This window comes from Larus michahellis, chromosome 3, assembly GCF_964199755.1.
Source record: "Larus michahellis chromosome 3, bLarMic1.1, whole genome shotgun sequence".
In the NCBI taxonomy this organism is placed as follows: domain Eukaryota; kingdom Metazoa; phylum Chordata; class Aves; order Charadriiformes; family Laridae; genus Larus; species Larus michahellis.
In genome coordinates this window covers 101,834,447-101,849,680 of record NC_133898.1, presented here as the reverse complement: position 1 = coordinate 101,849,680, position 15,234 = coordinate 101,834,447, and the positions used below count along the sequence as shown (strand labels likewise).

Genomic DNA, 15,234 nt, shown 5'->3' with positions numbered 1-15,234 from the left:
TCAAAGACAAGAATGAAAGTGTCACAAGCTCTGTGGTCTCCATACCAAGCATTTAATTTTGTCCAAGGTGTTTACTGGTTCTTGATGCATATTTACAAAAAAAATATATACAATACATAAAGTGTTTTAACTGTGAAAAGAAGAAACGGCTCTGGAAATCAGAGCAGAGAATTTGAGAAAATTCTCTTGAAGCATGTAACATCTGTTCAAGTTTATTAAGTAGTGGTAGCTGCAGGTTACCATGAGGATTTGCCAGAAAGAAGTGCAATTTCTTTATGCATGTACTAAAAAAACCCACAAAACAAAACACCAAACCAAAAAGACAAAACAACAAAAAAGCCAACCAAACAAAACCCCTCAGACCACTCAGACACTTCTGGGCTTCTGGGATGGGATTCAGCTGGAAACGTAGACACCTAAACATGGGTGTCTGCTTCAGTACTAATGCAGCCTAGCTGTACAGTCAGTGGTACCCACCGGGTTATTCAGTTCACCCAAAGTGGACATCTACAAGATGGGCAGCTGAATAACTCTCTGTGTTGTGCTGACTGTATCAGCAAGGACTCTAGCATCTTTGGTGGGCGCTTAGATGGTTAGCTCATATATAAACACCTGTATTTAGCCATTTAAAAATTAATGTGAACTCTACACCATGCTTTAACATTGTATTAGTTTAATATTCTCACAAACATGCTGGGAGAAAATAAAAAAAGGAAAAAAAAAGCCGACCTTCCATATTTTTTAACCACCCGCAATTTCTCTGCTAATCTGAATGTTTCTTAAGGACAATTTTCATACTGTATAGTCTTACTGCCCCTGTTGAGTACGTTGAAAACAAATTGGTTCCTGACAGATTCCTGGAGGGAGTAACACAGAACATGGGCCACCTCTGGTGCCAAACTTTACTCCTTCTCTCCCATGAAGGAATCAGTTGATAGAATGCTTTTATTTCTGAGAAGAAATAAGTTATTGTTTCAGGAACTAATATAGCTGAAGAATTTTGAAAATAAATGGTGAAGTACTTAAGGCATTTTGGGGGATATGATACTTTTTAAGCCCCTTTGTGGGTAAATGAGTATTCCTGTCACTTATAATGAGGCCATAAACACACCCAGTTCTGCTCCTTTTGAATTCCCTAAATAACCCTGTTGACTCAATAACTGCTTTTAAATGATAAAAACATTTCTTTTTCCCATTGCCTATATCATTACAAATAAACAAAAAAACAGTGATTGTAAAGCACGATCATAAAACTCTTCACAGGTGTACGCATTAAGTGGTGGTTTAGAACTAGCAATAGTATTTTGCTTTAGATTGCAGGAAGAAAACTTAGCAATCATTTTGATTTAAAAAATATTCTCTACTAACCAGATGTAGATCAACACATGTAGAATTGTGTTCACAAGCGTTGATTATGCAGTCATCAATGTCCTGGTCACATTTCAGTCCTGCATATCCTGGGTTGCACAGACAATAGAAGCCATCGACAACTGTAACAGAGATAGTATTTAGATAGATCTAAAACACTAAGAGTGTTTTAGAATAACAGCTGAATGTAGTAAAATAAAGTAAGCTGTAGTTATGACTAGTATCTGGAAAAGATTTGGACTGGCTTTACCTAAAGGATGTGGACATGTTAAAAAATTGAAATAAATGAAATGCAATATCTCAAAACACCTTTTTAATATGAAAGCAGATTTCTTTACTGCATTTTACCTAAACAATTCAAATATTCTGATCTAAAAATTATAAATCAATGACTCATTATTAGCTTCTGAAAAAGTGATGGCCTCTTATAAGCTAACGAGTAATTTTCCATTACAAAACTGTACACAGAGTGCATAAGATTTTATCTTTCATATTGTGCCTAAAGGAGATGCAACAGTTAAATGTTGTTTGGTTTGCTGGCTTTTGTGTTTTTTTTTGGTAAGGGATGCCTTATGTTATACCATTATATTAAAGGAAAACTTGCTTGAGTTTTATTTGGCAGCTCAACCTGTGATGTATTTCTATGCTTCATTTTTAAACAAGCTAATAATAAGAATCTTCTCCCTTTTTCATCATTAGTTTCATCATTAAAGAGGAATCTTTAGAGTGCTATGTCCATATAAGGAACTTGTGACAGCAATAATTGCACTTCTGGCAGGCCTGCGTTTATTCTAACCTCAAAGAGGTCCCTGGATTCTTCATTATTTCTGAGGTTTACCATGGAATCTATTCTGCCATTGTGTCTGTACACATAGCTGCTATTGCATTCATTAAATATTTTAAGTCCTTCAAAGTAGGAGCATTATTCAATTGCAAAGTCCTCAGGATTCTAACTTTCTACAGACAGTGCGCTTAGTGCAGAGGAACTGAGACATCCACTGATACAACTGAAGTCCAGAAGCACCACAAAGACAAGCTCTCCCAAAAAATCTGTCACTTTGTGAGCATGAAGAACTTTACTGGAGCTCATCTAAATTCCAGTTCAAAAATATCTCTGAACCAATGTTGACTATATAGAAAACATCTGTAAACTTTTTAGGAAATAGCCGTTACTAGATAAAATATGAAGCCACTCACCTTATCCCCGTGTATGGAAAGATAGAATTCTTAGACCTTATTGAAACTGGGTTTTGATGGTTTTGTTGCCTTTTTTTTTTAAAAAAAACTTGGAGCATTTTAGGCAGTGATATATTTAGGAATTTGGGGTAAGATCTCATCTGAAACTATTAAGTTGATTAGATCTTCTGCAAATTTGTGTAAAAATTTTGAATTTCAGGGAAATTCTCAAGTCATCATTCTCATTTTAAAAAGGATGTGGGGAAAAAGGAGAGAGATGTAGCAGAAGAAAAACATGGTTTCTCAGTGCTTAAAGCGTGGGACCTATAAGAAAAAGTTGAGTCAGACATCTTGCTTTGTATTAGTCCCTTCAGGGAAGGGTTAATAGTTAGAGGGCTGTTTAACAATAACTTCAAGGGCAGTTGCACAAACGACAGAACCGTATTCCTCTCAGTAGTGTTAGATGATATAATAGGGGACAATGGCCCTAAGTTACAATTTAGGAGATTCAGATGGGGTTGGGAGGCGAGGGAAACACTACAAAAGTAGTGCATCAGCGGAAAAGGCTGTCACAAAGAGCTTGTGGAATTTCTGTCCATCCTTAGAGGCTGTCAAAACCCAGCCAGAAAAATCCCTGACCTGATCTAGCACTGTTGATAGTCCAGCTTCATGCGGGTTTGACTACATGACCTCCAGATATCATTCCGCTTTCCCGACAGCATTATAAGATTCTCTGAAAATTACCACTTTTACTTTTTTTTTGACTAAATGTAGTAAGTGTCTGATAGGTGGTAATAGCCCCATAAAACCTTCCCGTAAGTACTCCATACATAATGGGTGCTACTAAACTTAGCTTGCCAATCCAGACAGAATGTGGTAGAGTAATTCATGATCAAGTTGCTTCTAAAACCTTTAAGTATATCTGTCAGTGAAAGTGTAAGTTACGGAGTTATGTGACAGAAGGCACTTAATAGTAAACAAACACTCCGTTTTGCATCACTTTGATATTTAATGCAGTTTTTGTCCTCGTTAGAATTATGACATATACTGCCTAACTACTCCATGAGCTCCTTTTCAGCACCTGAATATTCTCTCATCAAATGCACAATGTAAGATGTGTTTGGCTAATTTAGGTATCAAAGGAGACAGCACAAATCTCATTAAAATTTCTCATTAGCTGCAATTCTGACCCTCTGAACACACAAACCCCAGTGCCAGGAGTTGAGGCATTTGGCAAAACTAATCCTCCTGGTACTGGCTGTAGAGCTTCAGACAAGCTAAATTTCAGTAAATTATCCACTGTTCTCCCCAGAGCAGCTCAGTAGCTACAGACGCTTCAACAGAAAGACTGCTCTACATTAAAGCGGGTAACCAGACTGAACTCACTGTCATAGCAGTATCCGTGGAGGCAAGGGTTAGAACTGCACTCATTGACATTGATCTCGCAACGTGGACCTGCAAAGCCCTTCACACACTGGCACTGGAATCCAAGGGGAAAAACGTCCAAATTTATTTCTTCTATGCACACAGCTCCGTTCTCACAGGGATTGCTGGCCTCACAGGCCCTAAACTCACAGTTCAAACCTGAAAAGGAAAATGGCAAAGCTGTCAGTGTTTAACTAATGAACATATCCCTGCAGCTGCTGCCTATTATGAGCTGTATTTTCTTTGTATCCCTGGTTAAAATGGAGTTGGAACATCACAGAGGTATATACATGTGTATTACCATGCAGAAACATGTATTTGCTTTGTAGAATTACAAACAAAAAAAGACAAGTTTATCTGTTCTGTTTACATAATGACATTGCATTTTAAAATCGTAATAGCTTTCTCAATATATTTTATAGTTATTCTGTTTACCTTATCCTCTAAAATGGCTCAGAAAGTGTATTTAAAAATAATTAATGAATTTTGTTTTGAAGCTTCCTGTTATTTCTTCCTGATATCTTGTTGTCACAGCTACCATATGAACTGTTTATACATTAACCCATAAACCTGAACATCAATGAAATGTAAGTTAACTCATATAATTGTTCTGCATGCAATTCGTGACTACAAACAAATGGATTTTACTGAAATTATGTATGTATTTAATAACGATTGACTGCCTCCATCATTTATAAAAGTTCCGTATAATAGAAAATCCCACGCAGTCCCTCTACTCTTTCCTAACAAACACTCTAGTGTGTAACAGATTATGTACGTTTATCTGGGCTAATCAAGGAACTGTGTGATGGTGATCTTGGGTTGCATATGCCATCATCTAAACCTTTAATTTGCAATAAATAGATCAAAAGGGATTAAAAGGCCCTTTAAAGTGAGTCTTAATTTGTTAGAACGTAAGCAAGACTGATTCATGTTTTCCAGTAGCGAAACTCCAAATGATGAGGGCAGACAGAACAGAGATCAAATGGGTCTGGGTTTGTAAAGCTGCCTCCCTTTTCCCTCAGTGTTGCTGAAGGCACGTCTGTTCTTTCAGGCTTAGTTTCAGACAGAGCTCAGGGGCTTTTGGGGCTGCAACAACCTGTGCACAAGCCCCTCTGAGTCGCTTTGAAGCCCATCTGCCTTTCTGTGCCTGCTGAGGCTGGGCTGTGTCTATGCTATGCTTTCTGGCGGAGCTGCCCAGGGTTTGCTGTACCCCAGGCCCTCTGCCCGCTTCCCTAGTGTCCTTGCCCCAGCTCTGATTGCCCAGCCATCCCTTCCTGGAGCAGCTTCTCCCTGCCCCAACAACCTCCCTCTTCCTTAGACAGGCTGTAACCTTAGACCCAGTGATGGGCAATGTGACACTACAACATAAAGCACCTGGATAGTCATGTAAAAAAATTCAAATCCATACAGTTATGTTGTGGTGGGTTGACCTTGGCTGGCTGCCAGATGCTCACGCAGCTGCTCTCTCACTCCCCCTCAACAAGGCACATGGAGAAAATAAGAGATAAAGATGGGGTACCACTTCCAATTACTGTCACAGGCAAAACAGGCTCGACTTGAGGAAAACCGATCGAATTCATTGCCAGTTAAAAATAGAATAGGATGGTGAGAAACAAACACAAAACACCTTCCTCCATCTCCCTCTTCTTCCCAGGCTCAACTTCACTCCTTCACTCCAGACTCCTCTGCCCCTTCCCCACACCTGAGCAGCGCAGGGGGACGGGGAATGGGGGTTGTGGTCAGTCCGTAACGTTTCCTCTCTGCCCCTCCTTCCTGCTCACACTTTTCCCCTGCTCCGGTGCTGGTTCCCCCACAGGCCACAGTTTCTGCCAGGAGCCTGCTCCACCATGGTGTTCTCCAGGGGCTGCGGGGGCATTTCTGCTCTGGTGCCTGGAGCACCTCCTCCCCCTCCTTCTCTCACCTCGGTGCTTGCAGGGTGGTTTCTCACGCTTTTTTCCTCATGATTCATGTGCAGCGTTTTGCCCTTTTTTATACACATTTTCCCCGAGGTGCCCCCATCGTGGCTGCGGGGCTCAGCCATGCCCTTCGGTGGGTTGGTTGGAGCCGGCTGGAACCTGTTGGAACTGTCTGGAACCGGCTGTGTCCAGCTCGGGGCAGCCCCGGCCCCTCCTCACAGAGGCCTCCCTGCAGCACCCCCCACCAGGGCCTGGGCACAGGCACCCTCTCCACGAGATGAGCCATGCTTGTGAGATGGATAACAGTACTGAGAATTTTCAATTTCTTTTCAGGCTCAAAATTTCAGACAGGAATTCCTGACAAAGCATCGACCAGTGTTACAGGTCACCTGTAGTATATGGCAGCTTTGAGTTTGTAGACCGGTTGCTAATTAACAGAACTGACAACTCATACAGGTTTTTTGGATATAATTTTGGGGAAACTGAATCAGTTAAGTGATTAGCTTATTCTGGAGGAATATATTGAATATTTATTGTGGTTTCAGAACAGCAAGACTTTAACTCTAGCATAGTGGTTGAGATCCAGCTACAGTGCTGTACAGAACTTTTGTATTTACAGAGATATGTTTTCGGATTTGGGGTCTGCTATAAAAGAGTGTGGTCAGGCGCACAGTTATTATACACTTAATATTGGCTGCAATCAGCTGAACCTGTTGTATCTCCTCCTCTGCTTGCACTGTCATTATAGACCAGATTTTGTTGGCCTATTCCACACTAACTGCCTTCCTTTGTTTTACAGTAACTGTTAGTCACATAGCAGCTCACTGGTGTGAACAGGCCTTCTTCATTAAAATGAAACACATAGATGAGCAGGTTCCTTACTGTAGGTGAGCTGGTTCCTTAACAGTGTCGTGGTTTGGGCTGAGCTGGTCACTAAAGCAAATGACAGATGCTCTCTTTTACCTCTCTCCCCTTCAGAGAAGAAAAAGCATCTCCCTCAAACCAGGACAGAGTCACCTAAGGGATGAGTTCTTAAGGCTTCTCATAGCAAAAGCAACAAGTAGGAATGAATTAAAGTAAAAAAAAAACAAAAAAACAAAAAACAAAAAACAAAACCCAACCACCCTCTGACTCCAGTTGTCATGCTGACAGAGGAGAAAAAGAAGGGCACAAGTTGTTCCCTGTCTTTATGTCACCAATAATCTCTCCGGTGCTGGGTGACCCTGCCATAGGCAGCCGACAGCCTCAGATCTGGAATTCATGAACTGCATAGAAAAAGCTGCCATATGGCACACTGAGATTTTGCCCTGAAGTTTTCATCTTTATATCACAACAGCTTGACATGGGTGACAACCCTGCTGATTCCTAAAGTGGAGTTCACACCCACGCTAATGAGCTTAACACATGGCTGACAGTCATAAATGGAACTGTGAGATGATCTAGTAATACAGTACTTGTTTTTCTGCTGTGTTGATGGAAGAACCTTTAAAGAGATTTGCCCATCCTCTTACGTGGCAAGTGTTTGTGGGGGTAGGCATTTCTGTTAGATAAAGCAAAAGTCATGCCACACTGCATCAGTTTTCCCCTACTGTAGTATTTTTCTCGAATGCTAGACACCGCCAATTTTTAGATGAGAGAATAACACAATTTTGTCCACCATTGCTTCACTGTAGTGGTGCTGGTGAGGTTGTATGCGTGAGACTCAGACAGCTTACATGCCTCTCCGGATGAAACTGACTCTTCCTCACCTGTTGACATGGCCCAATCCTTATTCCATAAGTGAACCTCTGTAGGTGAAGAGAAAGTCTCCTTCAAGTTGTCAGAAGTAATCATCTTCCGGCCTCCACTGTCGTAGAATCTCTGTCCCCCCATGCCTGAGCGTATCCTCTACCTGTCCTTACCCTCTCCTCCAGTCCAGCTCCTGTGGGTAACAGACTTTTGTCCCTTCAGGGTCTCTAAGAAAATACTCTTCATCTTCCATTTTGTCATCACTGACACTGTGTAGCCTGTTCATTCTCCTCAGCAACTTCCCCTGGCAGCATGGCAACTTGACCAGGATGCGTATGTGGCTGGTAAGGACCTCATGCACCTTCCTCCCATGCTGTACTGCAAGCAGGAGCCTGGGTTTAGATTCTTGCTTAAGGTAGCTCCCTAGAAGGGTGTGAGGTCCAAGTGAAGTTTGTACTGATTTGAAATTACACTAAAAGTGTTCCCTGACCAAAAAAAAAAAAGACTCTTTGAGGGATTAGCAGAAAAATAAATAACTGCTTTTGTTCTATCTGTAGTAAAGCAAAACAGCACAAAGCAAAACGTATTTACATCATCCTGACACTTACAAAGAATGGTAAATTAAAATCTAGTCATAAAGTTGATGACCTGGGTTAACAATCCTATTTGTTAACATGTGGTATAATATTAATTGCTAGTAGTATTCTAAACAGTTTTTTCAGTGCCCTCTTTCAAGCAACCTCCATCACTCTTTAATTAGAAATGCAACCTCTTTTTCCTACCACCCAGCTTTCCTGCCTATCACTGCATGGAAAATCTTTTTCTGCTACTGACAGAAATGGCAAAGATTTCATTCATATTCAAACTAGAAGACTGGGAAAACAAAAAGACAAGAAATTAATAAGACTGTCTCCCACCCACTCAGTCCCTTTCCCTGAATCAATTAATTTTTAACCATCAGTGTTGAGAATTAATAATTTAAAAGACCATTTCCTCACTCAGAGGATTACAGCTGTTTATATTATTTTAATACGATTCTGAAAATAATTTGTTATTAAATAATTGATTATTAATGCTAATCAATATAAGTAGGAAAAAAAAACCAAGAAAAGAAAGTTGGCTGATTTAAAGTAGAATTTTTTTGAAAAATGCATATCCACACAAAGATTAAAGTTGGATAGTAATAGGCAATGGTGCTTACATGTTAGTACAATGCATGCACTGCTGCTGTTGCTCTTATATCCGCATTTTTACAAAGCTGTAAATGTATGATTAAAGGTATTTGGATAAATCAAGCAGCAAACAGATTATAGGTGAAAAAATGTTCATTAAAGTAGATTAATCAGAATACGGAATTCATGTCTTCTGCATTTTCTTTCATAAAATATTTGTTAGAGAAATTTTGTGAAAATATAGAAATATTAAATGCTTAACTGTAGATGATTAATTTGAATACATCTATTTTTTACTAAATATATCAAAAAAGAGAAAGAAAGTACGCCCAACAGATCAAATGTGAAAGAATCGAACACAGAAGTTCATTAATGAATTAATAAGTTCAGCACATCTTTCCAACCATGCTTATTTCCATTAGACAAGTTTAACCTTTTTGCTTGTTTAATTCTTGGCTATATTTTATTGATTACAAGAATAGATTGTCTTTACTTTGCTAGACAATTAAAGGCCTGTCTATCAGAATAAACATGAACAAACCCTCAAAGAATATGCACAAATGATTAAATTACACAGTCAGTTGAAGGACAATTTTCTTTTCAGTGGCACAATATATCGGATTAAATATTATACTTCTCTATATTTAGAAGCATATGCTCATAACATACACTATGCTTCTCTATTAGCATACAATATATATCAAATAATGAATAATTTATTTGGAAACTCCTCTTTGTGTGTTTAGGAATAAGAAGCATTTTGCATATTCAGAAATGTCTTTCTGCTAATATTAATCAGTTCTCTTTTCTGCTGTGTTTGCTTATAATTCTTCAACAGTTGAATCTCTAAATATAATAAATGAACAATGAAAATAGATATTTTTGCTGAAAAAGATTGTTCTGTTAAGGCTACTATTAAAAATCAAAAGCATAATTTATAAAAAAGACATAGAAAATAAATTACCTGATAAGTTTTCATTTCTTTATGTGAAATTATTTACATTTTTTTGTTTTATTTGCTTAGCATAAATCTGTACATTAAATGTTTTGATACATACTACAGAATTCTCTTATAATCAGAAATGGCATCTTTTCAATGTTGTTATTCTCTTTTGGAAAATAATTTAATAAAAACCCCATTTGCTACTAATATTTTAAGAACTTAAATCTGACAACAGCTTTCAAAGTCAGCATTTTGCAGTAAAAGTATGGACTGAATCAATGACAAAATATATCTGATTGCAAACTGCTGGCATGATTATGACAACACCGTGAAAATAAACTGTCTGTGGCTAGTACCAGAACAGTAAGTGTGTCATTTCTATGGCAATTTCCTAAATAATACCAAGTATTCTGGTACTGGTGTTAAATATGCACTCATAAGGACAGGAAGCTCTCAAGACAGACCCAGTGCTGTCATTGCCAAGTGGTCCATGTGGGGGTTTGGACGAGAGGAGGAACCACCCAGGTAGGAGCGCCTACCCTTGGGCACCAGGCTGGGGCCAGAGGAACTAGTGACGCTGTGAAGTTATGAAGTGAGTGTCACAGTCCCGGCTCTAATGGCTGCTCCAACAGGAACTGTGATGCTGATCTGATCTTTGTATCTGATCTTTGGAAACTGGATAACTAAAAGATGTTTTTATTTATTTTATTTTATTGGGATCCAGCTCCAGTAACCTTATGACACTGGTATCATTGGATTTCAGTAGCCTTGCTTAGAATCTATTCGCCATTGTTATAAATTTTTTGAAACAATATATATCATAAAGTTAATAGCATTTTGCTTCACTGAAATGAGAAAATTACACCAGTTTGAAGGATGTCCGTAAGAAAAGAATAGGGAGAAAATCTACAACAGACTGATTTTATACGGCTGACATGAATACATGAAATTTTTCAAAAGATCACGTTAACTCAGGAATGTTTTTATTTAAATTTACATTGTTTAGTTTATATGCTCAGGTTCAGAATGTAAAGACTATTTTTTCAAAATGACACTACACTTATTTCATATATGAAGTAAAAGCCAATGACTCATGTGAATCTTCCACGATAAATATGTTTTCTTAGATGTTTTCTGTTTTTAGTTTTTTCCCGTTACCATCATAACATCACTGCAACAGCATTAAGTTTCAGTCTTTCAGTAACTCACCTTTTAACAACCAAGCTAAAATACACTTCTAACATTGAAGTGAATCACCACTGTTTTCCAAGGTAAATTAAGTAAATCGAACACCATTCAATAAAAGTAAAAATGTATTCAGTTATGGGAGATAATCTAGTGTACAAAGGCACTATAAGGCTGTATAAAAACCAAAAAACCACCCCCCAAAATCCCTGCCCCCCATCTATATGCAACTTTCTGTTTTTCCAAAGACTGTTCTTTTGAAACTAGTGTATACAATAATTTTAATATAAACAATTATTTTATCACTTCAGAGAAATCTGGTTTTGGTTTTCATCAACTTTATACAGCTCAATGGTGCCAATCCCCAAAGACTTTCATAAACTTATCATTAAATCCCAGGAATACTAATGAGCATTTAGATGCCTAAAATTTGATGTCCTTGTAACTCTAAAGATTAAACGTCTTAATGCTAAATATGAAATTGTCTCTATTAAAAGTTCAAAATTGTCATTTTCTATAACTTTGAAAAGTTCAGATGTACCCCTAAGTTCACCACTGTTTTATGAACTGTCTGCTTAGCTTGATCTACTTTGTGGCATAAGAAAACAAAATACCTCTACAACTGAGATGATTAAATGCTAATAAATGTAAATAAAAAAGCAGAAGTACCCAGGAAGTGGATAGGAAGAAAAAAAAATACCTGCAGAAGCATGCATATATTGATATTGCTTGAAATTAAGCAAAGTATTACTTTAACTGCTTAAAAACATAGCAAGTCTTTTCTTTCAATTCAAATGTATAGCCAATCCGTTCTTTTCCTTGGAGTACAAATTCTACTTTCCATGAAAAGAATTGCTTTGTGATTCTATATCTAATCTGTGAAAAGGCATTTTCTGTGGAATCCATATTAATTGAAAATATGTATGTATGTTTGTTTGTTTTAAAGGAAGAATGTTTGAAAAGCAATACTTAGCACTTTTCAAGTAAAAAACATTTCCTTAATTGTGTATGATAATGCAGACCATGCAACAATGCTGGAACAAAGCATGAGATAGACCCACATCACAAACTTTAAAATTAAAATCACACAGAGATACATATTATTGCTCCATACCTGTATAAATTTCTGTAAAAAATAGACAAAGACAGAAGTTGGATATATTATTTAAGTGCATTTTTTCTTTTAAAATATACAAGTTTATAAATAATAAACAATGAAGATATGTCTGTATCCACATCTGTGCATTTCACATTTCAACATACAAGCATGCTTCACTTTTTCTTAGAAAATAACAGAAGAACCCTACTAAGGAAAACAATTACCACAAATTTATTTCCTACTGAAATACATGGGAATGCTTTTCTTTTCATTCTTTTATCTTATCTTTGTTTACTACATCACAATTCAACTGTAATTACTAATATATGCAAAAAACTTACAGAGAGCTGGTGTCAAACTCAGTTTTTCTTTATGGCCTGTGGGTGTCATTTTCAGGTGTAGTAATGGCCACCTTTTGTTCAAGTGGCCAAATCCTTCTGTGTTTTGAGATCCTGTTTGACAGGTTTAGCCAGACATTATTTATTTTGTCTGATACCAGGATTATTATTTTATTGCTTTTATATATTTGTGTCTTGGCAGATGACCCTAAATAGGCCCGCCATGTAGAAAAATAAAGCTGTAATCATTTGTTTCACCAGCCAAATCCCTCCTCCCCGCCCCTGAAATTTGGTAAACTTTTATTTGAGCAACAGCAATGTCCTCATAATTTGTAGGGCAGCCAGGGAAAACATAACCATGTTTTAAGTCTTTGAAAAATTGTAGTTTGCACATACTTTCTGGAAAATTAAGGGACAGATAAATACAGGTTCTCATTTGCAATGAATATACCTTGTATTATCTACATAACTTCAATCTCCTCCCTCTAACCAAGGGTCTTGTACACCATTCTCACAGAATGACTAATGAAATTCAAACCCCTTATCTGCTGTGGATGACTGGATTTACACATGCGGTATTCCCAGAGTACTCACGGCTGTAAAGGCTTAGAAAATTTTTCTTGTGGATCAAGATGTGTCCCAAGGTGCAAACTGAAAGCAGAGCTGAAACTACAACACATACCTCACTGAATTTATATGGACAGAGTTAAGCAACCAGGGCTTTTAGAGATGCCTTTGGGTTCTCAGTGCTGTTCTGGAAGGCCATGGGTCTCCTACAGATCTTGTCGTATCTGCCAGACCCTTGTGGATACCTAATGTACCCAAGAGGGTCTAAGCTGACCCTAGAAATGGCCTAAGTGAATTACTTGCTCTCTGAATTGTTTGATTTTGGGGGCAGAAATACCTGAATTTATGTATCTAGATGGCAACTTTTAGCAACAATAGAAAAATCAGTAAAAATATGAGAAAAATATTCTAAAGTTGTTCTTCAGTGACTTCATATATGAACCAACAGCAAGTCCCAGTTCACACTGATTCCCATTTAGGCATTTCATAGCCTTTTAGACTACCCTTCCTTTTTATTGCTTGGAGGCAATGCATATTTTCTAGGTAATATACCACAAACGTGGCCGCTCTGCCTCTCTATCCACAAAAAGCTCCTATGTGATGCAAAGTGCCCTTCATAGCTCTATGCACCAGTTTAATTTTTCCCCTAAATAAAATTTTATTTGGCTGTTCAGTGTCAAGAGAGTGTCAAAACTAGATATAAACTGGTGTTGAACAGGAGATATTCTTTTATGGTCTAACACAGAGATATGCTAGAAAGAGCCACAGGTCTTGCAAAACTGCCTTTTTGCATGGGTCTTGGCACAGGAAAGACTGAAATTTAGCCTATGAGAACTGAAAAAGTAATTGCTCTATTATCTCTACTCTAGTTTTTTGCCTTCATGAACGCTTACATTTCTTACTTATTATCTGTTTTGTAATTAGCTGTTCCCATAATAGAGTGTCCTATGCTGAAAACTCCATTATTACTCTTGCTTTTCAACAGACTTAAGCATTTTTTTTTCTGCTGAGTTGCCTTTCTCACTAGTTTACTTTCTTTTGCAACATGTTTAATGGCCAATTACCATTTTTGCTTTAATCTTAATTGGAACACATTTGGAGACATGTGTCATTAAGGCTGCAACAAATAAGCAGACATTTCCTCAGAACCGAATTTGATTTTCCTCTACAATTACATACATTTGATTAAAAAGGTCATACCTATTAGCAACATCTAGACCAAACACATACAGTGCATTTTTTTTAAATGAGTCATGTAATATTTTGGATGGGGCTTTGAGCAACCTGGTCTAGAGAGAGGTGTCCCTGCCCATGGCAGGGGGGTTGGAACTAGATGATTTTTAAGGTGCCTTCTAACCCAAACCATTCTATGATAAAATTCTTCACTCTATGTATTAAAAACAAGTTACTAAACAGCTTTTCTTTTTTTAAATTAAAAAAAAATAAATATATTCATGTCAACTCTTACAGGGCTATCCCATATAAAATATACAATCTCTACATGAAAGGGACAACTTAACGCTTTCTTCCTTCCTGCGCTTTCTTTGGGAACAGCAGAATACTGTCTCAGTCCATGGGTCACAGAAATGTTGGTAAAGTAGTTTGGTTCACCTTTTCCTTAAATACCAGTGTAGAAAATAAGGACAATTTGCAGTTCTGGTGTGGGAGTGCAAGATCTCTTCTTAGCTTTCAATCCCAATTAAGAATAAAGTACCCTTATAAGTCACGCTTTATTTTCTGTAAAAATAAGCTGGTCTAGAAATTGTAGTGGGATCATTCTCCTTTTGCATGCTAAGAACGCTGAAAAGCAGCATCCCTCATACAGGGACAATCTCACTTTGCTACACTCTCAGCAAGGACTGATGTCTAGTAGTTATGACTAATTTCATTGATGTGGCTGTGTGATGCATAAATATGTTGTCACTTCAAAGCTGTCAACAGTAAACTTGCATTTATTACTACAGACTTGGCTGTTAGAAGAATATTTGAATATACCGCAAAGTTCTTATAAAACACCAAAACCACCAATGCATCTAAATATGGATGAAACAGCTAATGATTGGGGCGAAATACCTAGAGGTACCTGAAAGTAGATATGTAATACTAGAAAAACTCAAAAGTGTAAGAAAGACTCATCTACTATGTAGGGGGCCAGTTTTACTAAGAAACAGTAAAACAGTGTTTATCAGTAGAGCGTTTGAGCACATCTTCTACTAAGATATCTTTGAACAATTGAATGAACTGCAGACATTCCTCCTCTTCCCTTCATACCACTGAGGAAGAGCCAGATAAAATCTATAAACTGATGTGCTTC

At 37.6% G+C, this 15,234-nt stretch overlaps 1 protein-coding gene across 1 annotated transcript in view; it reads right to left on the bottom strand.

The window, feature by feature from the left end:
- Positions 1-15,234, bottom strand: part of EYS (eyes shut homolog) — an 875,293-nt gene that overhangs the window by 580,224 nt on the left and 279,835 nt on the right. The window contains exons 19-20 of the mRNA XM_074581469.1: positions 3,931-4,128; positions 1,369-1,490 (exon numbers count right to left, since the gene is read on the bottom strand). Coding sequence (XP_074437570.1) covers positions 1,369-1,490; positions 3,931-4,128 — 320 coding nt within the window. The remainder of the gene's footprint in view (positions 1-1,368; positions 1,491-3,930; positions 4,129-15,234) is intronic.